This window comes from Lathyrus oleraceus, chromosome 6 (genome assembly GCF_024323335.1).
Source record: "Lathyrus oleraceus cultivar Zhongwan6 chromosome 6, CAAS_Psat_ZW6_1.0, whole genome shotgun sequence".
NCBI lineage: Eukaryota > Viridiplantae > Streptophyta > Magnoliopsida > Fabales > Fabaceae > Lathyrus > Lathyrus oleraceus.
In genome coordinates, this window is record NC_066584.1 from 428,309,416 (window position 1) to 428,335,558 (window position 26,143).

Genomic DNA, 26,143 nt, shown 5'->3' on the forward strand with positions numbered 1-26,143 from the left:
AGGGGTTGTTTGGGGAAGAGAAGAAGCAATAGGTTTAATTTTGATAGAGGGAGGGAGAGATACAGACTTACCTGGAGAGCCAACCAGAGGAACTAGGGGTCTTGATCCAGATGATTCTCCCAACTTAGCTTTCTTCGCCTTCTTGGACTTCTCAGAGGGATCTCGCATCCTCTTCTAGAAGTTTGGTGGAAACTCAGGTAGCCAGTCCACTGAGAATTCAGTGATATCCACCCGTTGCTTGTACAGATCCTCTAGATAGTAGGCTATTACCTCTAGAGGGTCGATCTTTGAGAACAAGTAGAGTCCGTTGGGAATCTCCCTTTGATCTTTGAGTGCTTCCCAGGAGGTATCAAATGTTGGTTTGGCTCTGACTTGATCAATGATTCCCATGCTCTTCAGATTCCGAGCATTCAGAGGTCTTCCAGTGTCAATGGTGACATCATCCATGAGTCTGAGCTGAATCAGATGGTCCACAAGGCCACTCTCGATCAATACATCAGATATCAGTCTCCCTATAGGGATGTAGTTCTTTGTCTTCATGTTGTTTCTGGTGTCTTTCACTGAATCTCTGAGATACTTGAAGAGGAGTGCAGGTAGGCAGAGTTTCAGACCCTTGTGAATGCAGTACAATATGCACTTCTGATCTGTGTTGATGTAGTCAAAAGAGTTTGAAGCTGGACGATGATGGATGGTGCCTAAGATGATCTTCAGCCAGACCCGTAGATTCTGATGTAGTTCCTTGTTCTTGGAATACTTGCCTTCAGCACTCTATTGGAAGATTGTAGGGTTTATTTCCTGGAACAAGTACTTTGCCCTAGGGTTTATGTTGTAGATGCGTCTTCCTCTTCTCTTCTCCATGTTCAGAAGAGAAGCAATCAATTTCTCGGTGATGACTATCTTGACTCCCATAACGTAGGAGACGATGTAGTGATCATTTAAGTTTGCGAAACACCAGAACTCCTTCACCAGATTCGTTTACACAGGGCCATAGAGGCGTTGAAAGTAATTTTCCCACCCTTGTTTTTGCAATTCTTTAGTGAGGTTGACGCCATTGCGCTTCATGTTCTCAAAATTAACCAACGTTTCGCAAAGAACTTCAAGCTTATCAAATGGAGTTTCTAGATGAATGTGGGGCTCATGATCGAGAATGTGAGGTTCCCTGTAGATAGGAGTTGAGACGACGTCGGTGGTTGCAGTAGTATGTTGACTAGAACTGGGTGCTTGCTCTGTTGAGTTCATCTGTTGGGACAAATTATACACTGATTGTTGCTGAGAATCCATGAAGGATGGTTGAAAATGATGATGAATGTTGAAGAACTTGGTGAAAACTGCAGAAAACCTTTGAAGGAGGTGGAGAACTGAGAGAGAGGATTTTGTGAGTTCGTGAGTGTGAAAGTGTGCAAGTGTAGATTGTGAAATGAATATATACACATTTAGGGTGCATGCAAATGACAATGGAATGTTGAGTTTAACAGAAGGAAATTGAATGCAACATGTTAACCAAGTAAGCACGTTTTAGAGGAGAGTGATTACAGCCCATGATGACGTCTAATCCCCAAATCAGCACACTGCTCGAGGAGATATCAAGAGTCTGTTTCATGATTACTGCTAGACAGGTGTCTAGAAGTTCCAATGTCAAACGCAAGATGTACCACGTGTTACTTTATCTGATCTTCAGGAATACCAAAGGGTTGGATCCTGGAGATTTCTAACTCAGATGACTTCTAACTCTTAGTAGCATCAAAGTTAGATACAGAGTCCAGGTCTTTACTTCAGAGTCTTATTTTGCTATCTCAGAGGCACATTTCATTCTGGACAATTTTGAATGCTTAGATTTTTCAAGATAAAAGAGAATCTATCTTCAACAAGGGGTTTGGTAAAAATATCAGCCCATTGATGGTCTGTATCAATAAATTTTAATGTTATTACCCCTTTCTGAACATAGTCTCTAATAAAATTATGTTTTATTTCTATGTTCTTAGCTCTGGAATGCAAAATAGGATTCTTACTTAAACAGATGACGGCAGTATTGTCACAGAAGATAGGAATGTTACTCTCAAAGATTTAAAGATCTTCTAGTTGATTCTTCATCCAGAGCATTTGAGTAGTACATAATGACGCTGAAATATATTCTGCTTCTGCAGTGGACAGAGCTATGGTTGATTGCCTTTTGCTGGCCCAGGATATCAGATTCTTTCCCAAGAACTGACAGTTCCCAGATGTACTTTTACGTTCCATTCTGTCCCCTGCGTAATTTGCATCATAGTAACCAGAAAGTCTATACTCTGATGTTTTCTCATACACCAGGCCCATGTTAGGGGTTCCTTTCAAATACCTGAGTATTCTTTTAACAACTATTAAATGAGATTCTCTAGGATCTGATTGGAATCTGTCACAGAGACATACATTAAACAGAATATCAGGACGTGTAGTAGTCAAATAAAGAAGAGAGTCTATCATACCACGATAGAGCTTCTAACAAACCTTCTGGCTAACTTCTTCTTTTTCCAGAATGCAAGTTGGATGCATAGGTGTATTAGCAGGTTTGCATTCCGTCATTTCGAATTTCTTCAGAATGTCTTTAATGTATTTACTTTGATGAACATAGGTAGCTTCTGAAGCTTGATTGATTTGAATTCCTAGAAAGAACTTTAGTTCTTGCATTAAGCTCATTTCAAATTCTGCCTGCATTAGCTCAGAGAATTCTTGACATACTGAAGGATTAGCTGAACCAAAAATAATGTCATCAACATATATCTGGAATATCATGAGGTTATTACTAATGTTTTTACAAAAGAGTGTAGAGTCAACTTTTCATCTAATAAAGTCATGTTCTAGAAGAAAATTGCTTAGTCTTTCATACCAAGCTCTAGGAGCTTGTTTTAAACCGTATAATGATTTCTTAAGTTTAAAAACATATTCTGGACAACTGGAGTTTTCAAAACCTGGGGGTTGATTGACATACACTTCTTCTGATACATAACCATTAAGGAATGCACTCTTGACATCCATTTGATATAGTTTGATTGAGTGATTTACAGCAAATGAAACAAGTAAGCGAATAGATTCTAACCTGGCGACTGGGGCAACGGTTTCATTGTAGTCAATTCCTTCTTGTTGATTGTACCCTTGTGCCACCAGTCGAGCTTTATTTCTGATAGCTTCGCCTATTTCGTTCAATTTGTTTCTGAACACCCATCTGGTTCCAATAATGTGAGTACCTTTAGGCTTTGGAACAAGATCCCAGATGTCATTCTTTGAGAATTGATCTAGCTCTTCTTTCATAGCTAGAACCCAGTCATCGTCTTGAAGTGCCTCATCACAGAAAGTAGGCTCAATCAGAGATACTAGTCCTAGAGGGATTTCTTCAGGTATCTTGAATGTTGACCTAGTTTGGACATGTTCATCCTTGTTTCCCAGAATCAAATCTTCAGAGATATTGGGGAGGCTTCTTGATTTCTTCTAGATAGCCGAGGCTTTAGTTGCATTTGGACTTTGTTTATCAGATACTTCTGGTGCTTGGGTCTTTTCGTCAGAACCTGCAAGAGTAATCTCTAGATCTGCAAGTTTCTCAACTAGCTTTGACTTTTCACGGTCAAGCTTATCATCAAATCTAACATGAATTGATTCTTCCATAATTTTGGTTTCTGTGTTGTATACTCTGTAGCCTTTAGAGCGTTTTGAGTATCCTAACATAATACCTTTTTGTGCTTTTGAATCAAACTTGTTCAGATGTTCTTTAGTATTCAGAATAAAGCTAAAGCATCTAAAAGGATGAAAATAAGAAATGATGGGTTTTCTTCCCTTACACAGTTCATAGGGAGTCCTCTCCAGAATAGGTCTTATGGAGATTCTATTCTGAATATAACACGCTGTATTTACTGCTTCGTCCCAAAAGTGCTTAGCCACATTTATTTCATTGATCATGGTTTTGGCCATCTCTTGGAGTGTCCTATTCTTCCTTTCTACCACTCCATTTTGTTGTGGAGTTCTAGGGCAGGAGAAATCATGGGATATTCCATTAGAATCGAATAGTTCTTCAAAAAATTTAATTTCAATTTCTCCACCATGATAACTTCTGACTCTTATGATTTTGGAGTCAAATTCGTTTTGCACTTTGGAACAGAAGCTAGTGAATATAGAGTGAGACTCACTCTTGTGCTTTAGGAATTTTACCCATGTCCAGCGACTAAAATCATCAACAATAACTAGTCCATATTTCTTTCCATTGATTGATGTTATTTTAACAGGTCCAAACAGGTCAATGTGAAGAAGTTCTAGAGGCTTAGAGGTGGAAACAATATTTTTCTTTTTATAAGATGTTTTGGAAAATTTCCCTTTTTGACATGCCTCGTATAGAGCATTTGAAGAAAACTTCAGCTTGGGTAGACCTCTGACTAACTCGGGTTTATTTAGTTGAGATAGTTTTCTCATGCTAATGTGGCCCAAGCGTCTATGACATGCCCATTGCTCTTCATGAACAGACATCAAACATTTTACATTTTGTTCTTTTAAGTCTGAAATATTTATTTTGTAAATATTGTTTTTCCTCTTGCCAGTGAATAGGTCTGTTTCATTGTTCTGATTAATTGCTTTACATGTTTTTTGATTGAAGATTACATCATAGTCGTTATCACTTAATTGACTTATTGATAACAGGTTATGCATTAATCCTTCTACATAGAGAATATCAGATATAGAGGGAAGAGTTCCATTACCAATAGTTCCGGAGCCTCTGATCCTTCCTTTTTGATTTCCTCTGAAACCTACGAAGCCAACATCTTTATTTTCCAGGCTTTGGAACATATACTTTCTTCCCATCATGTGTCACGAGCATCCAGAGTCCAGGTACCATGACTGGTGTTTTAACTCTGCTGCATAAGATATCTGCAACATAAACAATCTTATCCATTGGTACCCAGAATCTTTTGGGTCCTTCATGATTAGTTTTCCCAGAGTTTCTTAGAACTTTGGGTTTTTTAGCATTATCAAAACGTTGTGCTTGTGTATGTGTGTAGTGATAAGAAAACGGAGATTTAGGTTTGTCATTTGTGGAAGATTTATCTTCACTAGGGTCATACCCAATTCCTCTTTTATTATTCTGACTAACTCCATAAATCATGGATGTCATTCTGCTTATCTCTATCCCATTTTTCAGAAACTTTTGAAAAGATTTTTCATATTCATAAATTACTGTGTTTGAAGTTTATGGAGCTTGAGATAACGCTTCTTCAAGTTTTAAACATAGTTTATTTGTGGAGTCTCTTTCTAATATCAAAGTTCTATTTTCATCTTTTAGTTCTGAAACTGTCATCTCAAGTTTACCACATTCTTCGATGGTTTCTTCAAGAACCTCTTTTACAGCTTTAAATTTTTGTTTAAGTTTCTAGTATGAGTTTAGAGTTTAAGAAAGGCATGATTGAAGGTCAGAGCGAGAAAGATCAGAAAATACCTCTTCAGATTCAGATTCTCCATCTGATGTATTTCTGGAGGTGGTAGCCATGAGTGCAACATTTGCCTGTTCTTCAGAGTCTGATTCTGAGGAGTCAGATCCACTGTCGTCCCAGGTGGCCATCAGTCCCTTTTTGGTTCTGAATGAACTTTTCTTGAAATTTTCTCTTCTAGAGCTTTCTTTCTTCAACTTGGGACATTCGTTTCTGTAATGACTTGTTTCTTTACATTCATAGCATGTTATATCTTTGTCAGACTTACCTCTGGAAGTTGATTCTGATTGATCCCCCTTGGGTCTTGGTCTTCTGAAGTTATTATTCCTTTTTCTCCAGAGTTGTTTTACTCTTCTAGTTAAAAGGGAGAATTCTTCTTTGTCGTTAGAGTGTTCCTTCTCAGAGTCATCATTGTCTTCTTCTTCAGCCTGGAAGGCTTTGTTTCTATCTAGTTTGCATCTTTCGGATCTGGATTTTAGTGCCACGGACTTGATCTTCTTTTGGGGTTCATCTTCCTCCAGTTCTATCTCGTGGCTTCTGAGTGAACTGACGAGTTGCTCAAGGCTGATATTGTTCAGATCTTTTGATAGGTTTAAGGCTATGACCATGGGTCTCCATTTCTTTAGCAAGCTTCTAACAATCTTTTTGACATGGTCCGCACTTATATATCCTTTATCCAGCACTTTGAGTCCTGCAATTAAAGTTTGAAATCTAGAAAACATTACCTCTACAACTTCATCGTCCTCCATTTTGAAGGCTTCATATTTCTGGATTAGAGCCAAAGCCTTTGTTTCTTTGACTTGAGAATTTCCTTCGTGAGTCATCCTCAGGGAGTCAAGTATTTCTTTAGTCGTTCCCCTATTGGTGATATTTTCATATTCATTGTGGGAAATAGCATTGAGTAGTATCGTTCTGGCTTTGTGATGGTTTTTGAATTCACGCTTCTGATCATCTGACATTCTGCTTCTGGGAATTGCAACTCCAGCGTCTGTCACAGGTGGTGTGTAGCCAATTGTGACAATATCCCAGAGATCAGCGTCGTAGCCCAGAAAGAAACTTTCAATTCTATCTTTCCAATAATCAAATTTTTCTCCATAAAAAATTGGAGGTTTAGCATTGTAACTATCTCTTTCATTGAGGTTGCCATAGTTTTTCTCACGTTGGATCTCTCTACACCGTTAAGTGTTTGATTAGAAAATCAAAAACAGAGTCGTAGCTCTGATACCAATTGAAGGTTGAGAAAAACAAGAAAGGGGTTTGAATTGTTTTGGAAATAAAAAACTTTTTCAGAAATCAAGAACACAAAATTTTATACTGGTTGGCTTGAAATTCAAAGCTACTCCAGTCCACCTGACCAAGGTGATTTCGCCTTCAAAAAGGACTTAATCCACTAATCTTGAAAGATTACATAACCAAACGTCTAAGAGAATAATCTCTTAGCCCTCTCAAGTATTCAGACTGCGCAGAGTCACTTGAGGAAGTAGTTTAAGCAAGAGTAAATTGTAATGTAAAGTGCTTCTAACAAAAAGAAAATATTACAGAAATATAAGAACAAAAGCTTTTCACGTAAGAGCAGCAGCTCGTGAAAATGAGAGAGGATGAATGAGATTTCTGTGTGTCTCAGGTGTTCTCTTGTGAAGTATTCCTTCCTTTATATAGTCATTGAGAAGGACTGTTGGAGTGATGACAGAATCTTGGTCATCGAAGAACAATTAATGTCATTACTCTCTTTGTTTCTTTCTAAAACCGTTTTGTCCTCCTCATTATTCCCTTCTTGAAATACTTTCTTTCCATATTGAGATTCTTTTCGGTTACGCGTTATGGATTGGCGAGTCTGCGTCAGAGTCATGATATGTCAGAGTGTGTCTTTAGAGTCTGATATTGTGTGACCTCATCAGAGCTTCTCAATGCTTTAAACTTCTTTAGTATTAGAGTCTGGATTCAGTAGTCTTTTGTCAGAGTGTAGCGGGGTTTTCGTTACCTTTAGGTTTATTGACTAAACCAAAAGTAAACATGCAATTCGAGTCACCACCGCACTTTTATTTGTCCAAAGGAAAGGCTAAAAAGTGAACAAAATCCAAGGTAAGAAGTTTTTCAAATAAAAAAACTAATAAAAATGTCAGAGATCTAGGTAAGGGGGTTGGTTATGAAATGGGAAGGTTTTACGCACCCAAAACATCCTTAGTACTCTAAGGGAACCCTTTTTGCAAATATGTGTTGGAGGTTGGTATTTGTGAAAATATTCGTACAAAAGATTGGAGGGATGAGAAAATAACAGATTATATTTACAAATTTTGTTGTTTGAATGGATGAACCCATTGCCTACGTACCATCACAAAGGAGGATCAAAACCTCGTAGTTCGGGGTAAAAATCTCAAAGATTGGTGAATTGATTTGATCAAAAGCCTTAAGGTCTTTTGTTATCAAAGGGAGAAAACTCAACCTAAACCAACAATCCACCATGTGAGGAGGGCTTCAACATGCTAGTAAGGGGTTAACCCTGTAATAAGCAAAGAAGACTTATAATCCAACCACTAAGGATGAGGTGAGATTTACATCAACCACTATGATAACTCAAACCTATGACTAATGTTTTTGAAAAGGTTTTAATAAGTTGGCCATTGTAACCACAAAAACAACTTAAAATAAGTTATATTTACAAGTTAGATTTATTTACAAAATGAAATCAAAGTTGGATTAAGATTTATTCACAATGAGTATTGATGAAAATGGTTTTGAAAAGTCAAAGGCTTAAGTCCTAGGTTTCTAATTTGAGACAAAGTCAAAGTTTAGAAAAATAATTTTTGGCTTGGTTAGAGTGGGGAGAAGAAGAGAAGGGCTAGTCCTAAAGCATACAAAGATGAGAGGGGAAAGATAAACCCTTGGAGTTCCTTTTCTTGAAGCCATATAGATGACTCAAGATGCTCATTTCCTTTGGACTTAGCAAATAAACAAGCAATCACAAAATTGAATTCAAGCTCCTAGGATCTTCATTTGGCTTTTCTCTTAACTTGGCTACTCATGACAATGGTCCTCTTTTCACAATCTCAAGGTAGGATCCCTATCACACAAAAGCAAACATCAAAAAGTTCACAAAACACAATAAGGGGAATGGACAAGGAATAAGTTTGGATGAGAAGTCCTTGAAGATCAATTTTGAAATTTAGCATTCTAAAGGCATGAGGCCTAGTTGCTCTTCAACAAATTTTGCATTCTAAAGGCATGAGGCCTAGTTTCTCTTGAACTCCTTTAAGCATAGGTAAATCCTAATTCTAAGTCCTTTCTCCTTTTTGCATTTGGTTCACACAAAATAAACACAAGATAGTAATATATATATATATATATATATATATATATATATATATATATATATATATATATATATATATATATATATATATATATATATATATATATATATATATATATATATATATATATATATATATATATATATATATATATATATATATATAATAATAATGAGCTCAAATGAGCAAAAGAAAAATGACATAAACATAAAATATGTGCTCAAATGAGTAAAGGGAAAATCAATATGAATAATTAGCAAGAAATAAATGGTATTAAAAGTAAATGACAAGAAATTAAATGCTTCAAATTAAAGTTAGTAGTTAGTAGAGGTTATGTTAGCTTGTCATAAGACAATGTAGCACTATGTTAAGCAATCGTAAGTGGACTAATGTAGTAGTCACACCTATCTGAGGTTGGTCAATAAAAATATAGGCAAACAAACACAAGTTAGAGGTCATGACTAGTAAGCCAAGCTCCATAAACTTGCCATGCCAAACCAAAAGGGGAAGGGCCTTGTATTGTCTTCAGGTTATTTGCTTGACCAAGAAGCAACCTATCTTGGACACAAAACAACTCACTTGATCATGGATCAAGTTGAGTTTGGTTTGGATCAAAGAAGGCTAAACCTCTCATTTGTCAAGACCAACCATAAGAAAAGAAATGAAGATAACAAGTCAACAATATTTTTTTGGTATTTTTTGAATTAAAATAAAATGCAAATAAAAAAATAAACAAATAAGGTCAAACCTCAAATTCAATTCAAATCAACTTCAACAAGTCCAATTAAATTCTCATAGGTTTAACATGGTCAAACAAACTTTGACTAATTTTCTCAACAATTTTTGAAATCAGAAAGCAATTAAAAACAATTAAAAATAGCACAAAATGGATTAAAATCTCAAATAAATTTCAAATCAAATAAGAAATTGATGAGATTATTTTTCATTGATTTATCATGATCAATAAATGCTAGGAAAATATTTTTGGATTTTTCAATTATCAGAAAGTATTTTAAAATGAATTAAAACTATTAAAAATCAAATAATTCACAAAAAAATATTAAATGAAGTCACAAAAATAATTAAAAATCAAAATATGTAACTAGATTTTTCAAGAAATTTTTTGGAATTTGTCTCATATTTTTATGACTTCAAATAAATTTTTTATGAATTTTTGAAAATCAATTGAATTAATTGAAAATAAAAGAAAATAGAAATAAATGAAAAATGCGCAGCCACAGGATGGACTTTATTAATTGACGTGGCAAGGAGAAACGGTCCAGATCATGAGGAACACGGTACAACCAAGTCAAGCGCGCCACATTGTGAATTAAATAAAGTAAACATAATGGATGAATGAGATTAGAACGTGGCATTCAGATCTAAAGGCCAGGAAGTAAGACACATTGATGGTGGTGGTGGAAACCACCGTCTTCTCCTGCGAGCCAACAGAATTCGGCCACCAGTTGCAGAGAAAAAAGTTTAACAAAAATGGAAAGTAAGGACATGGAAATGAAGCTTGTGTGATGGAGATCACCACTATATCCATGTATCTTCCTCACTCTTCCTATGTTGAGAGAAATGTGAAGTGGAAGATCATGGTGTACCAACTGTAAATGCACGAAATGGAAAATTGAAACCACCATTGGCTTGCCTCAAGTGTGAGGACTTTAGAAAACCACAGAAACAAGAGAAAGCTACATTGAATTGCAAATTCTAGATCCAAAAAGTTTGAAGGTATACCTCTGAATTGGAGCACTTCAGGCCACGATTTCTTCAAGATCTTGGCTCCTCTTGGCTCTAGGGATGTAGTAGAGATGAAAGGCTAAGGAATTGAGCTTTGAAGATCAACTAATGATGTTGAATTTTAAGCTCGAAAGTGAGAAAAAATTCTGAAAAATTCCTTTGATATGGCTATGGTTTCAATGCTATAGAAATTCAGATCTCCAAAAGATTACCAAATGAATGAGAGGGAACCTTTATTTATAGCTCAAGGTAGCTGAATCCCACGCTTCTTTCATGTGCATGGCATTTGAAATTGGATATGCATGGGTCTGTACAGGCGCATGTGAGGCCCAATGATGATTGCAAAATCATGTTGAGTTCATTTGAAGAGTAATGGACGTGCATTTTGGAGGGAATTGGCTTGCACATTAAGTTTCATCATAAAAATGCCAAAATGTACATAAATGAATAGCTCTTCGAAACTTCCAAATGGTAAGTCCAAAAACGTAATGTGAGTAATGGTTGGAAAGCCCTTGAAATAAGGAACAAAAGTCGTGTTGGGAAAAAATTCATTTGGCATATGAAAATTAATGAAAACTGGCCTGGAAGATCCAAGTACAAAACATGTTTAAGTCACCTTTGAAAAATTTCACCAAAAGTAAGCCTAATCAAGCCCTTCTGTTTTCATGATGAAAGCTTCAAATGGAAAAACCTCCAACATAAAAGTTATAGATATTTCGAATATGATCAATATAGAATCAAATTTTGAATCATTTGGATTTTCTATGATAAAGTTATGGGCATTTGAAATTGGGTACTTTTTCAAATTCAATGAATGAGGTCCAATGTGACCTATAATGTTTTGTATTATCAAATGTATTTCGTTTAAGATTATGAAATTTTGTCCAACATAAAATTTTAAGTAGACATCTCAGTATTTCCAATGAATTTGGTCTCACCTTAAAATCATAAATATTATGGAAGTTATATCCTTGGTAAGTTGACCCAAAATTAGGGTTTCAGTCAAAATGACCTATAATGTTTTAAAATGAATGATGAGCTTCCGAATTTCAAATGGATTTTTGATGAAAATGAAAGTTGTTCACATGGTTCTTAAGAACACTTTTTCTCTTGGGGTCATCTTCATTTGACAAACACATTAAACATTATATCTCAATGGTGCTCAGCCTAGTCAGATGACTTGACTGGTCAACTTTTCAAGGCCAAACTTCCAACCTTGATGAATAAATGATTGAGGATGCTCAAAGAGGCTCATATATGCATAAAATAATTAATTAAAGAACTTTCCTTGATTAAATTTGATCATAGATTGAGATTGCTTTATGGACAAGGCACAATCAAGGCATAGTGGAATTAGGGATTCCTTGGGAAACAACCTTCAAGCCCTTTGGGTTATCTTGATCAAATTGGCAAATTGAGATACTTGGGAGACATATATGGTGATTAGGAGATTTATGGACCATTGTCATGCTTTTCTCATCTTCATTTGGCCATTTCACTGAGCTTAGGAGCCTCCTAGGAGCATTGGAGCACATGATCACTTGAGCTTCAAAACAAAAAGAGTTAGTGACATATTTTTGTGCTTTTGGTTAGTAATCAAAATAAGAAAAGCAATAATATACAATAAAATCATGCTTGGTGATCTCAAAACACTCAAACAAGTCCCACCCCTAGGGTTAAGGAGCCAAACATGCTATGATCCTTGAGGCAATGCACTTGTGCAATAACATGATGCCATGAGGGATCTTAGGGTCAAAATTAGGGTCTTACAGATGCCCCTATTTAAGGTAATTCTAGCTGAAGATATGAAGGTTAAAATCTTCGTCTCGACGAGATAGAATGGGCTTAAATAATAACAAAGAGACGAATTTTGGTCCCTAAGAGACCTCATGATGCAAATGTATGCATGCAAAATAAAATATTCATGGTGAATAATTGCCATAAAGAGAAAGAAATTGGGAGAGACTGAAAATCCATAGGAGTAGCACACTTACTAAGGAGACAGAGACTCGGGGGGAAATAAAGGTGAAAATGCGTGAGCAGGTCACGACTTGAAAACTTGCTGGGAGACACGAAGGGATTCCACGAAAATATATCGATGGAAAGACTCGAGCTGATGCAAAGATGCGTGTATTGGGGAATATGCCAATACAACAAAACTATCCACAAAGGATACATCGGATAAAAAGCCGGACTCAGACGGGGAGGTCCACAAAGGGCTCAACTGAGAAAGCAACACTGAGATATTACCGGTTACTGGGTAATAAACTCAAAGAGAGACATGTTATCAAAACACCGGTTACTGGGTGAGAGAATAACACGCTCAGGGAGAAAGAATATCTAAGACCGACATAAGGGTGAGACATATCAATCATCCGAAACATTTGAGGAGGACCCAAAAGGCACATCTCAACTCAGGAAAATCTGACTCCACGGGGGATAAAAAGTCATAATAGGGAGCAGAAGGAAGGAAAACCAGGGATACCGGTTACTAGGTATATAATAGGTGACCAACAAGGCGTGAATTCAGAACATATCCAAAACACTCATCATCCAAAAGGAGGGCTGAAAAGCAAACTCGACTTACAAGATGGATATTCGATTCCACAAGGAAATACGAATCTTACTCAACTGGGGAAGAAAAAGACTTCGACTGAAGAGCGCATGAGATATATTATCTATTACTGTCATAACGTAGATAACATACTCGCATGGAAGATTATCCACAACCGGTTACTGGGTTAGTGAAGGATAAATCGACTGAAAAGAAAGGACATTGGGATACCGGTTACTGGGTATAAAATGATGACCAATCAGAAGGAGAAACAATCATTACCAAACAAGGGTAAATGAAAGATGACTCGCAAGGGAGAAACTGCCTGACAAAAGCAACTATCCAAGAGATATATCACCGCTTACTGGGTGGTATACTCAAAAGCGAAGGAATATCAATATCGGTTACTGGGTAAAGATAACCAATAAAGAGGGGATTACATCTACCGGTTAATGGGTAGAAAACCACAGAAATAGGACTTACAACTACCGGTTACTGGGTAGAAGGCCACAAGATCCGCTGGGGAAAGGATGAACAATTACTGGTTACTGAGTAATTGAACAACTTGACCACATGGAACTGCAGGGGAATAACAAGAAAAGAAAGTCAATCCAGGAACAAACTAGAAGGACACCATCAAACAAGACTCAACCCGATGAGAACATAACTCAGGGGAGTAATTCCATCCCATTACATACTTGGGGGGGGGGGAACTGAAACAATAATCCTCCACAAGGACATAACTCAGTGGGGAATAAAGAAAGAAAGATAAACACTTTCTACTTATGGGGATGACTCCATATGGAGAGATCAAACACAAACCTTTGCTTGGGGAAGAATATTTCACCAATAGCAGGAGATAGCAAGCAAGGATATATGGCAAAGAATGCAACATGAATATCTGAATGCTATAATTATGCATGTATATGCATGATTTGTGTATGATTAATGCTGACAAACAAACATATCTAACACAAACAAGTCCGAGAATCACAAGCAAACACCCAACATAATCGTCTCGACTAGAAGGGCGAAGCCTAAGGGAGAACTCAGCTTGGGAACAACCCGAGAAGGATGAAAATAAATCATCAGGGATATCAAACCCTATCCCAAAAGCTACACTCGTTGAAGATACAAAGAAGATGTATTCAGGAGCAGCGAAATAAGATGACCAAACAGAGAACTCAACTCTGGTGGGGATCATCTCTGGAAGAATAATAATCACGGGAAGACGTTGACCACAGTTGGGGAATGAGGAAAGTCAAAGCTTCCACCTGCAGGAAACAACACTTTGCACATGAGGAGTCTTCCAGGGGCAAACAATCCTGACAAAAGGAAGACGCAGAAACTGTCGGGGAGTTTCCATCAACTCTCTTAGGGATAGGTGGTTACTAACAGCGATAAGATCCGCCAAAGAAGAAAACTCTATTGAGAACTTATCAAGGAATAATGTGAAACTCCGTGGGGAGCAACCACCAACCAGATGCACATCAATCAAAACAACTCTCTTCTGTCTGCTAGAGAGGAAACTCTACTAAGGGGAGAAATAGCATTTTGTTCTGCTGGGGAAGGAAATAAACATCTTCAACACCAGCCTCAATGCTAAAAGAAATCTTCAGACTCAGAGGGGATACAAACATCAAACTCTGATCTGGTAACCCTACCGGGGTCAAGCTGCAAATATTCTCGAAGGAACTACCCTGGTTGAGGAAATCGGACATGAACCTTTTGTCAACAAATGACATGCTGGGGATGAAAAAGGAAACAAGCCCTTCATCAATTTCCCTAGGAAACTTCCTGCTGAGGAGACAATTATCTGGAAAGATAGCTCTGCAGGGAGAACATGCCTGCTCCGTTGTGAGTAGAATAGCATATCAACTTTTATCAATCTATAAGGGATTTTAGGTCAGTCCACATAAGGGATGACAACCATATAATTGATAAAAACACAAATGCTAGTGCCTGATATAGAGGGATACAAGTCTCTAAAAGATCAAGGCAAGAACTAGAACAAAAGGGATCAACCACAGATCAACCATGCGACCAAACACGGATTTCTAAGACTCCGTGGGGGAAGCACGCATGTATGCACAAACAAACCATCTGGAAATGCGTTAGATGAACATGCGTTAGATGAACATCCACAAACTCTGCTAGGAGAAATAAATCCAATAAGATAGATCAATCCACTGCCATCAAAGAGAACTTCTCAGACCAGACACTCTAGGAAGCTGATGACGTACTATTCTTTCTACGCTCGCTGGGGAGACAACCAAAATAATGATGAAGAGGACATAAGAATTCCAGAATATGAATAAATGTCTTTCCTGTTGGTAATCATACTATCCTTGGGAAAGCAATGAGGATGTTCCACTTATACTTTCAGTCATCGTGAATGTTCATTTTATTTAAAACAGTTTATATAAACTTTATTTATTTAAAACAATGATATTCATCAATTAAAAAACATGCAAACATTTGTTAAACAGAAACAAATAAGAGTGCAAAGAATTGGATAAAGGCTCAAATTTATTTAATAGAATGGTAGCCTGCAAATGGCGAGACTCCATGGACATTACAAAATTTGAAATTGGTGATATACATGGAAAAAGGGCTACATTGAACATAATGACCATTTCTCCACCAACTCTGAATCCACTGTATTCGAAGCTTTAGTTGATGATGACTGACCGAGAATCTTTGACAGACAACGGTTGTAGAACAAAGTCTTGTCAGGATGCAGTTACTTGCCAAATCCCTAATTTTTGCCTAGATTGCCCCAGGGTAAGGTACTCAATCTAGCGGGATATATTTATTCATTTTTTTTAATTCTCTAACTTTTTCCTGGACCTCCCTTTCGGGTTTTCAATCTACCGAGACACTCGTTTTTGCTTAAGTCGCCCTTTCGGGTTTCCAACTTAGCGAGCTGTTCTGTTTTTATTTTTAGGCGAAGTATTTCTTGGCTGCATCTGAATTCATAGGACGAGTGAAATCCTCCCCATCCATAGTTGTAAGCAACAAAGCACCGCCTGAAAAGGCTCTCTTAACAACGTATGGACCTTCATAGTTTGGGGTCCACTTGCCCCTCGAATCAGGCGCGAAAGACATGACTTTCTTGAGCACGAGGTCACCTTCTCGGAACACACGGGGTTTGACCCTCTTATCAAAGGATTTCTTCATCCTATGTTGATATAACTGACCATGGCACATGGCAGTTAATCTCTTCTCTTCAATCAAGTCCAGTTGGTCATAACGACTTTGAACCCATTCAACCTCAGTCAACTTGGCTTCCATCAAGACTCTCATTGATGGGATCTCAACCTCTACAGGGAGCACAACCTCCATGCCATATACAAGAGAGAAAGGGGTTACCCCTCTTGAAGTGCGAACAAATGTACGATAGCCATGCAATGCTAATGGCAACATCTCATGCCAATCTTTGTACGTAACAACCATCTTTTGGATAATCTTCTTGATGTTCTTGTTAGCAGCTTCAACAGCCCCATTCATCTTGGGTCTATAAGGAGAAAAATAATGATGTGCAATCTTGAACTCGCTACACAACTCTTTCATTATCTTGTTGTTCAAGTTAGATCCATTATCAGTAATGATCTTGTCTGGCACACCATATCGGCATATGAGTTGGTTCTTGATAAATGTCACAACCACTTGTCTGGTCACATTTGCATACAATGTCGCTTCAAACCACTTGGTAAAGTAATCAATGGCTACGAGAATAAAACGGTGACCGTTCGACCCCTTAGGTTCAATCATACCAATCATGTCAATTCCCCACATGGAGAAAGACCATGGTGAGGAAATAACATTCAGAACTGTCGGGGGAATATGAATCTTATCCGCATAAATCTGACACTTGTGGCATTTCTTCGCATACTTGCAGCAGCCAGACTCCATTGTCAGCCAATAGTAGCCTGCTCTCAACATCTTCTTAGCCATAACATGTCCATTAGAATGAGTACCAAATGAACCCTCATGGACTTCAGTAAATAACAGGTCTGCTTTGTGTCTATCCACGCATCTGAGCAGAACCATGTCAAAATTCCTTTTGTAAAGCACATCACCATTAAGGTATAAACTGCCAGATAATCTCCTCAAAGTCTTCTTATCTTTAACAGATGCCCCAGGCGGGTAAGTATGACTTTGGAGAAAACACTTGATATCATAATACCACGGCTTATCATCTTTCACCTCCTCAACTGCAAACACATGAGCGGGTCTATCCAAGCGCAATACGGTATTATTTGGTACTTCATTCCAATAATTGACAGCAATCATTGAAGCAAGCGTAGAGAGGGCGTCCGCCATCCGATTCTCATCTCGAGGAATATGATGGAAGTCAACCTTAGTAAAGAAAGTTGAAATCCTCCTTGCATAATCTCTATATGGGATGAGGCCAGGATGATTCGTCTCCCATTCACCCTTAATCTGATTAACAACAAGGGCCAAATCACCATAAACATCAAGATGTTTGATCCTAAGGTCAATACACTCTTCCAAACCCATAATACAAGCCTCATACTCCACCATATTATTCGTGCATTTGAAAGTTAGCCTTGCTGTAAAAGGAAAATGTGTGCCTTGAGGAGTAATAATCACTGCCCCAATACCATTTCCATACTGATTGACAGCACCATCGAACACCATACCCCATTGGGAACCAGGCTCTGGCCCTTCATCGAGCGTAGGCTCATCATAATCTTTCATTTTCAAATATAGAATCTCCTCATTAGGGAAGTCGTACAGCACAGACTGATAATCTTCAATTGGTTGGTGCGCCAAATGGTCGGCTAAGATACTACCTTTGATAGCTTTTTGAGCTCGATACTCAATATCATACTCAGATAACAACATCTGCCAACGAGCAATCCTACTAGTTAAAGCAGGCTTCTCGAAGATTTACTTGATTGGATCCATTTTGGATATCAACCAAGTTGTATGATTCAACATATATAGGCGCACATGTGGCAGTCATGTGGGATATAAATCTCGAAATGTAATTCAAGCGGCCAAGAAAACCTCGAACTTGCTTCTCAGTTTTGGGCGCAAGCATCTCTTGTATTGCTTTGACCTAGGCAGGATCAACCTCAATACCTCTCTCACTAACAATAAAGCCCAATAACTTGTTCAGATTCAGGCAGAGTTTGTACTTCCTCAATAGCTGGAAAAGCTTCAACAAGTGTTCTACATGTTCAACTTCCATTTTCAACTTTGCAATCATATCATCAACATACACCTAGATCTCCTTGTGCATTATATCATGAAACATGGTAATCATAGCACGTTGATACGTGGCTCCGGCGTTCTTCAAAACGAAGGGCATCACTCGATAACAGAATGTTCCCCAAGGTGTGATGAATGTTGTCTTCTCCATATCCTCGGGTGCCATTTTAATCTGATTATAATCAGAAAATCCGTCCATAAATGAAAAGACATTGAATTTAGCTGTATTATCTACCAACATATCAATGTGTGGTAGAGGAAAATCATCTTTCAAACTAGCTTTATTCAAGTCACGGTAATCCACACACATTCGGACTTTTCCATCTTTCTTAGGCATAGGCACAATATTGGCCACCCATTGAGGATATGTAGAAGTCACCAGAAACCCCGCATCAATTTGCTTCTGAACTTCTTCTTTACTCTTCACTGCCATATCAGGATGAGTTCTTTTAAGCTTCTGCTTCACAGGCACACACTCAGGCTTCAACGGCAAGAAATGTTGCACAATATCAGTATCTAGACCAAGCATGTCTTCATACGACCAAGCAAAGACGTCGACATACTCTCGCAGCAACTTAATCAACCCCTTCTTAACAGACTCTTCAAGGAGTGCCCCAATCTTCACTTCACGGATGCAATCTTCAGACCCCAAGTTGACTGTTTCCAGATTTTCAAGATGCGGTTGAATGATCTTCTCCTCGTGCTCAAGCAGACGGGTAATCTCATCAGGAATCTCTTCAAAATCATCTTATTCTACCTCAAATACAGGGAACTCAAAGTTGGGAGGTGGTGTTGGATCATTATGTTCAATGGGTTTGATTAACCTGCATAATGATTTTGAGTATAAAAGAGATTTCAGAATCCAAACAAGGCAAATCATTATGCAGATGAAAAGATTGATTTTATTCTCTTTTTTAGGGTTTTATGGTGATCACCAATTTCATGCAAAAAGAAAAAAAGGAAAAATAATTTGAGAAAACAAACATTTAACATGCGATTATTGAATGAATATCATTGTATTAATCAATTATGCCAACAATGTCTTCACTTATCCTTTTGGCATGGGAGAAGGGTTTTTCGAACAAAATGAACACATTACGTTGCCTTATGGATAACTGTTGGAACATCAACAACAACCCAATTATTGCAGATTCCTCCAGATATGACAAAATTGCCAAGGTCTTCCTCTTCATCTTCTTCAACGATGGCAGCAGCTTCTTGATCTTCAACGGTGTGGATGAAACCTCCACTCTGAAACAACCCAAGATCATTGGAAACACCAGAAGAGTACCCTATGCCATCCCGGGATTTGTTATCTTCCAACTTGATCATTTTCCAAACTAGTAGTTGCACCATGCTCAATGGCCAACTTCGCATCATTGTAGGAGACAAATGAAGAAAGTCCTTTCCTAGAAGGCTCAGCAATAGACAAGGCTTGGAACGGTGTTCCAACCTCATCCTCAACATCGATATAGGAGAAGGAAGATAAATGGCTAACCAAGAGAGCCTTCTCTCCCCCTCTCACCACCAACTTTTTGTTCTTCACGAACTTCAACTTTTGGTAAAGGGTAGATGTCACAGCACCTACCTCGTGAATCCATGGTCTACCAAGCAAATAGCTATATGACGGATGAATATCCATGACCTGGAAAGTGATCTGGAAATCACTAGGTCCAATCTTGATCGGGAGGTCTAATTCACCGATCACGGTCTTACGCGATCCATCAAAAGCTTTCACTACCACTCCACTTTGCCTCATGGGAGGCCCCTGATATGAAAGTTTGGCAAGAGTGGATTTTGGCAATACATTGAGTGATGACCCTGTGTCCACCAACACATTGGACAAGGCGTCGTCTTTACAATTCATGGAGATATGTAAAGCCAAATTGTGGTCTTTTCCCTCCTTAGGAAGATTAGCATCATAGAAGCTCAGATTGTTGAAGGAAGTTATATTTGCAACAATGCTATCAAACTGCTAGATTGTGACATTGTGATCCACGTATGCCACGTCCAATACCCCCTATAACGCTTCACGATGTGGCTCTGAATTCATCAGCAAAGATAAGACATATATCTTTGACGGAGTTTGTAGAAACTGATCCACAGCATTATACTCACTCCTTTTGATGAGCCTCAGCATCTCATCACCATCCTCTTTCAATATGCCAGACTGGCCTACCAGGATAGGAGCTTTATTCGATTTAACAACAATAGGGTCAACACCCTTCACAACAGGAACAGACTGATTCGAAGAAGAAGTCCCCATGGGACCGGCAGGACTGACAGCATCTTTCCTCACAACGTCTTCGTGAGATTTCGGCTGAGCCGAGAAAACACAATCACTACTTGTCACTCCGCTGACATCTGAAATGCTTAGTACAAAAGTTGAGGGCAACGACACCTCATTTCCATCTTCCAGCATAACAATGTTATAACGGTACGGGACCGCTTTATCTGATACATACGGGTCAGGGCCCGCTGGCTTAATCACAAGAGCTGAAGATACCTTCTTCTTGCTAACATCATACTTGATAACAACAGCATCAGGAATTTTGAATACGGGAGTAATAATATTGACTTCATCCTCATTACGATTCTGAAGTATCTCAATCATCCCTTGGTCCAACATCTCTTGGATGTCCTTTCTCACTTGACGACATCCTCTATCATTGATAGTGCACACCCGATACCTATCATGATCATGCTCATAATGAATGTGTTCACACAACAACTTATGCATCTCTACCAAGGATTGCCTTATGTCATTCACATAAAGGACTTCGTATTTGCCAGGGCACCCCTGAACCATATTAACAGATGCCTTCCCATGCTCGGGCAATGGGTTCTTCTTCACATTCGGGCCTACATCCTCAAAGAACAGTATCCCACTCCTCACAAGGTCTTGCACCTTGGTCTTCAATGGAAAGTAATTCTCCACATCATGTCCGGGCGCACCAGAATGATACACACAGTTCAGCATATGTCATCGGAATCGGGTTAAAAGTCACCCTCTTCCTCTCGTAGTTGCTGGTGTTGGTGTTGTTATTGTTGTGAGGCTAGTAAGCCTGTTGTTATTGACGATGTTGTTGTTGTGGTTATTGTTGAACTTCTCTGAAAGCAGGTGCTATATGAGCCACCTGGTGTTGGTTGACAGTTGGACGAACTTCTCTCCTCTTCATAGAGGGCCTTCTTTTAACATGGGAAAACACAACATGAGTCTCCCCCTCCTTCTTCCTAGCAAATCCTCCATATTTCTTTGCTGAGGAACCATCATCACGGGATAAACGGCCTTCACGAACCCCCTCTTCTAGCCTCATTCCATATTCACCATTTCGGTGAAGTCCGAAGGAGCACTAGCAATCATGCGCTCGTAATAGAAAGAGCTCAAAGTCTTCAAGAAGATCTTTGTCATCTCCTTCTCCTCCAAGGGTGGCACTATCTGAGCTGCCAATTCTCGCCACCTCTGGGCGTATTCCTTGAAGGTCTCCTTGTCTTTCTGGGACATCGCCCTCAACTGGTCCCTATCTTGAGCCATATCCACATTATATTTATACTACTTCACAAAGGCCTCGTCTAGATCGTTGAAAGTGCGGATGGTTGCACTCTCCAACCCCATATACCACCGGAGTGCAGCACCTGTCAGGCTATCCTGAAAGTAGTGAATCAGCAGTTGATCATTGTTGGTTTGTGTTGACATCTTGCAAGCATACATCACAAGATCACTGAGTGGACATGCATTTCCCTTGTACTTATCAAAGTCAGGCACTTTGAATTTAACAGGGATCTTAACGTTAGGCACCAAGCACAACTCAGCAGCACTTTTCCCAAAGAGGTCCTTATCCCTCAAAGCCTTCAGTTCCTTGCGCAGATCAAGGAATTGATCTTTCATTTCATCCATTTTCTCATATACGTCCGGGTCCTCAGATGACTTGGAATGATAAATGGTGTCTTCTACACCTGGTAAGGTGTGCACAACAGGAGGTGGCACAGACAGGACCGAGCTAGATACTGGTGTAGCGGGGTATTCATTACCTTTAGATTTATTGACTAAATCAAAAGTAAATCATACAATTCGAGTCGCCACCACACTTCTATTTATCCAAAGGAAAGGTTAGAAAGCGAACAAAAACCGAGAAGTTTTATCAAATCAAAAACTAATAAAAATGTCAGAGATCTGGGTAAGGGGGTTGGTTATGCAATGGGAAGGTTTTAAGCACCCAAAACATCCTTAGTACTCTAAGGGAGCCCTTTTCACCAATGTTGTAAGGTAGGTTGGTATTAGTGGAAAAAAAATTGTGCAAACATGATTGGGGAGATGAGAAAAGAATATACAAATTATTTACAATTTTGTGTTTGAATGGATAAACCCATTGCCTATGTACCATCTTAGAAAAGATTAGGATCAAGACCTCGTAGTTCGGGGTAAAAATCTCAAAAGAAGTTGGTGAATTTATTGGTCAAAAGCCTTAAGGTCTTTTTGTCATCAAAGGGAGAAAACTCAACCTAAAACCACAAATCCACCATGTGAGGAGAGCTTCAACATACTAGTGAGGGGTTAACCCTATAATAATCATGGAAGACTTATAGTCCATCACTAAGGATATAGGTGAGCATTATATCAACCTCTAGGATAACTCAAACCTAATATCTAATGTTTATGAAAAGCTTTGGCAAAAGTGGCCATTGAAACCACAAAACAATTGAATGAGTTGTATTTACAAATGAAAAGTATTCACAAAGTAAGGTCAAAGTTGACTTAAGGATTCAATTCAAAATAAGTGTTATGAAAAGAGTTTGAAAAAGCAAAAGCATAGTGCTTAGGTTTCTAATTTTTTGAAAATAATGTTAATGTTTGCACAAAAGTTTGGCTTGGGTTAGAGTAGAGAGAAGAAGAGAATGGATAAGTCCTAAACATGCAAAGATGAAGGAAGAGAAATAAAACCACATTGGAGTTCCCTTCTTGAGATCATAAAGATGATCCAAGTTGCTCTCATCCTTTGGAATTAGCAAGTAATAAGAAAATAACTCAAGCAATCAAGCAAATAACAATCAAGCTCCTAGAAATTTTCCAATTGGCTTTTGTATCTCTCACTTTGGATGCTCATGATAATGGTTCTTCTACTTGGCTCAAGTTTAGTATCCCTATCACACAAGAACACACAAATCAAAAAGTTCCACAATACAAATAAAGAACGGACAAGAGTGAGTTTAGAATTAGGATCCTTTTAATTCATCTTCAAGATTAAGCATTCTAAAGGCATGAGGCCTAGTTGCTCTTTGATAATTTTAGCACTCTAAAGGCATGAGGCCTAGTTGCTATTCAAACTCCATTAGCCTAGGTAAGGTCCTAAATCTAAGTCCTTTCTCCATTTGCATTTGGTTCACACAAACAAAACAAAACAAGCACAATAGTATATACACAATAATGTGCTCAAGTGAGCAAAAGGCAAATTGCATTAACATAAACATGAGCTCAAGTGAGCAAAGGGCAAAGGCAAATGAATTAATGTGCAAGAAATTAAATTGCATTAAAGTAAATTGCAAGAATTAAATGCTTGAATTAAAATTTAGTCATTAGTAGTTAGTGTTAGTGTGCCATAAGGCAATTTAGCATTATGTTAAGCAATCGTAAGTGGACTAATGTAGTAGTCACACCTATCTGAGGCCGGTCAATAAAACTATAGGCAACAAACACAAGTTAGAGACCATGACTAGTAAGCCAAGCTCCTACAACTTTCCATGCCAAAAGAAAAGAAGAATGATCTTGTATTGATTTAGGTTTTTAGCTTGACCAAGAAGCAACCTATCCTTAATGCAAAGCAATTCACTTGATCCTTGATCAAGATGAATTTGATTTGAATCAAGGAAGGTTAAGCCCCACATATGTCAAGGCTAACTGTAAGACCCCAATTTTGTCCCTAAGATCCCTCATGGCATCATAACATTGCATTTGCATTGCCTCAAGGATCATAAGCATCTTGGTTCCCTTTACCTTTGGGTGGGACCTATTGTGGTTGGTTTGAGATCACCAAGCATGCTTTAATTGTATATTATTTCTTTTCTTATTTTGTTTACTAACCAAAAGCACAAAAATATGTCACTAACATCTTTTATTTGTAGCTTGAGCAATCACAAGGTCAAGAGCTTCAAGGATATCCTTTGTGCAGAGATATGGCCAAGTGAAGATGATAGCAAGCATGGTAATGGTTCCCAAAGCTCTTATCCATCAAATATGCCTCCCTAGCATCTCAGTTCATCATTTTGATCAAAGCAAGTCAAAGGGTTTGAGGTTTGTCCCCCAAAGAAACTCTAGTTCATCAGATCATCCACAATGCCTTGCTCTTGAAGCAACCTCAACCCGTGGTCAAATTCAATCAAGGGAAGTTCTCTAATTCATCATTGCATGCATATTTGAACTTATTTGAGTGTCCTCAATCATCAATTCATCAAGATATGAGTCATGGACTTGAGAAGTTGATCAGTCAATTCATTTGATTATTTTGAAATACACTGAGACCTAACTTTTTATGTGTTGGTCAAATGGAGATGATCCCAAAGGAAAATATGTTCTTAAGGACATTATGAACAACTTTCATGTTCATCAAAAATTGATTTGAAGCTTGGAAGGTCATCTCCCATTCCAATACATTATAGGTCATTTTGACTAAAACCCTAATTTTGGGTCAACTTCCCAAGAACATAACTCATTCATTTTTTATGATTTTAAGGTGGGATAAAATTAATTGGAAAGCTTAAGATGTCTACTTCAAATGTTATGTTGAACAAAATTTCAAAATCTCAAAGGAAATACATGTGATAATGCAAAACATTATAGGTCACTTTGGACCAAATGCATTGAAAGTCAAAAAAGTCCAACTTCAAGTGCCCATAACTCTTTCATCAAAAAATCCAAATGAGGCAAAATTTAATTCCATCTTGGTTGTCTTGAAAAGATCTACAACTTTGATGTTGGAGGTTTTTTCATTTGAGGCTTGCATCATCAAAACAGAAGGACTTGAACATTGTCCAAATTTGGAAACTTTGCCTTTGCATGTTTTGCACCTTACACTTTAAACTCAAAATTCACTAATTTCCACACTTCAAATGGATTTTTTCCCAACATAACATTTTTTCCTTACATCAAGACCTTTCCAACCATTACTCACATGCTCATGTTTGGATTTGGCAAATGGCATTTTCAAAGAGGAGAAGTTTTAGGCATAATTGTGCATAACATGTTGAAACTCATTACACAAGCTTGTGCATTGCCAATTACACGTCTATTTCAGCTCAATTATGTCTCAGATTTCATTTGGCATTGAATTTGGGCCTTTTGAATGATCATGCAAGCCCATGCAATGAATATCCATTTGCCATGCACACGAGTTTGATCACACTTGCCTTGCCTCTCCATCTATAAATAGAAGCATCATTCCATTCAATTTCCATCCATGAATCAACCTGAAATGCTGCTGAGTTGAAAACCAAACCTCTCACCAAAGGAACTATTTCATTTTCATTCAAATTTCTCAGATCTGAAATTCAACTAAATCTGGTTGAATTTCTAGATCTAAAGTTCCTAGACCTCTCTCTCATAATCCATTAAAGCTCTGTTTGACCAAAGGAAGCAAGCTCCGATCACCACAATCCAAAGGTTCTCTTCAACTGGTTTTTTCTTCGAAACTCACTATTCTTTGATCTATTCGCTTGGTTATTATGTTGTCTGAAGTCCTCTCTATAGAGGCATCATTACTGTGCATTTAATTTTTGAAATTAAGCGAGTTCATGATGAACACCATCATGCTTCCATCTCTGATTTCTCCATTTATAGGAATCTAGATTGGAAG

The 26,143-nt window shown here is 38.1% G+C and overlaps 1 protein-coding gene across 1 annotated transcript in view; it reads left to right on the forward strand.

Moving 5' to 3' along the window:
- Nucleotides 1–1,541: 1,541 nt before the first annotated feature.
- The window catches only part of LOC127096072 (ubiquitin-conjugating enzyme E2 27), a gene marked incomplete at its 3' end in the record, with an annotated part of 37,860 nt that continues 13,258 nt past the window's right edge, over nucleotides 1,542–26,143 (forward strand). Inside the window, exon 1 of the mRNA XM_051034693.1 lies at nucleotides 1,542–1,648. Within this exon, the coding sequence (XP_050890650.1) occupies nucleotides 1,542–1,648 (107 nt within the window). The remainder of the gene's footprint in view (nucleotides 1,649–26,143) is intronic.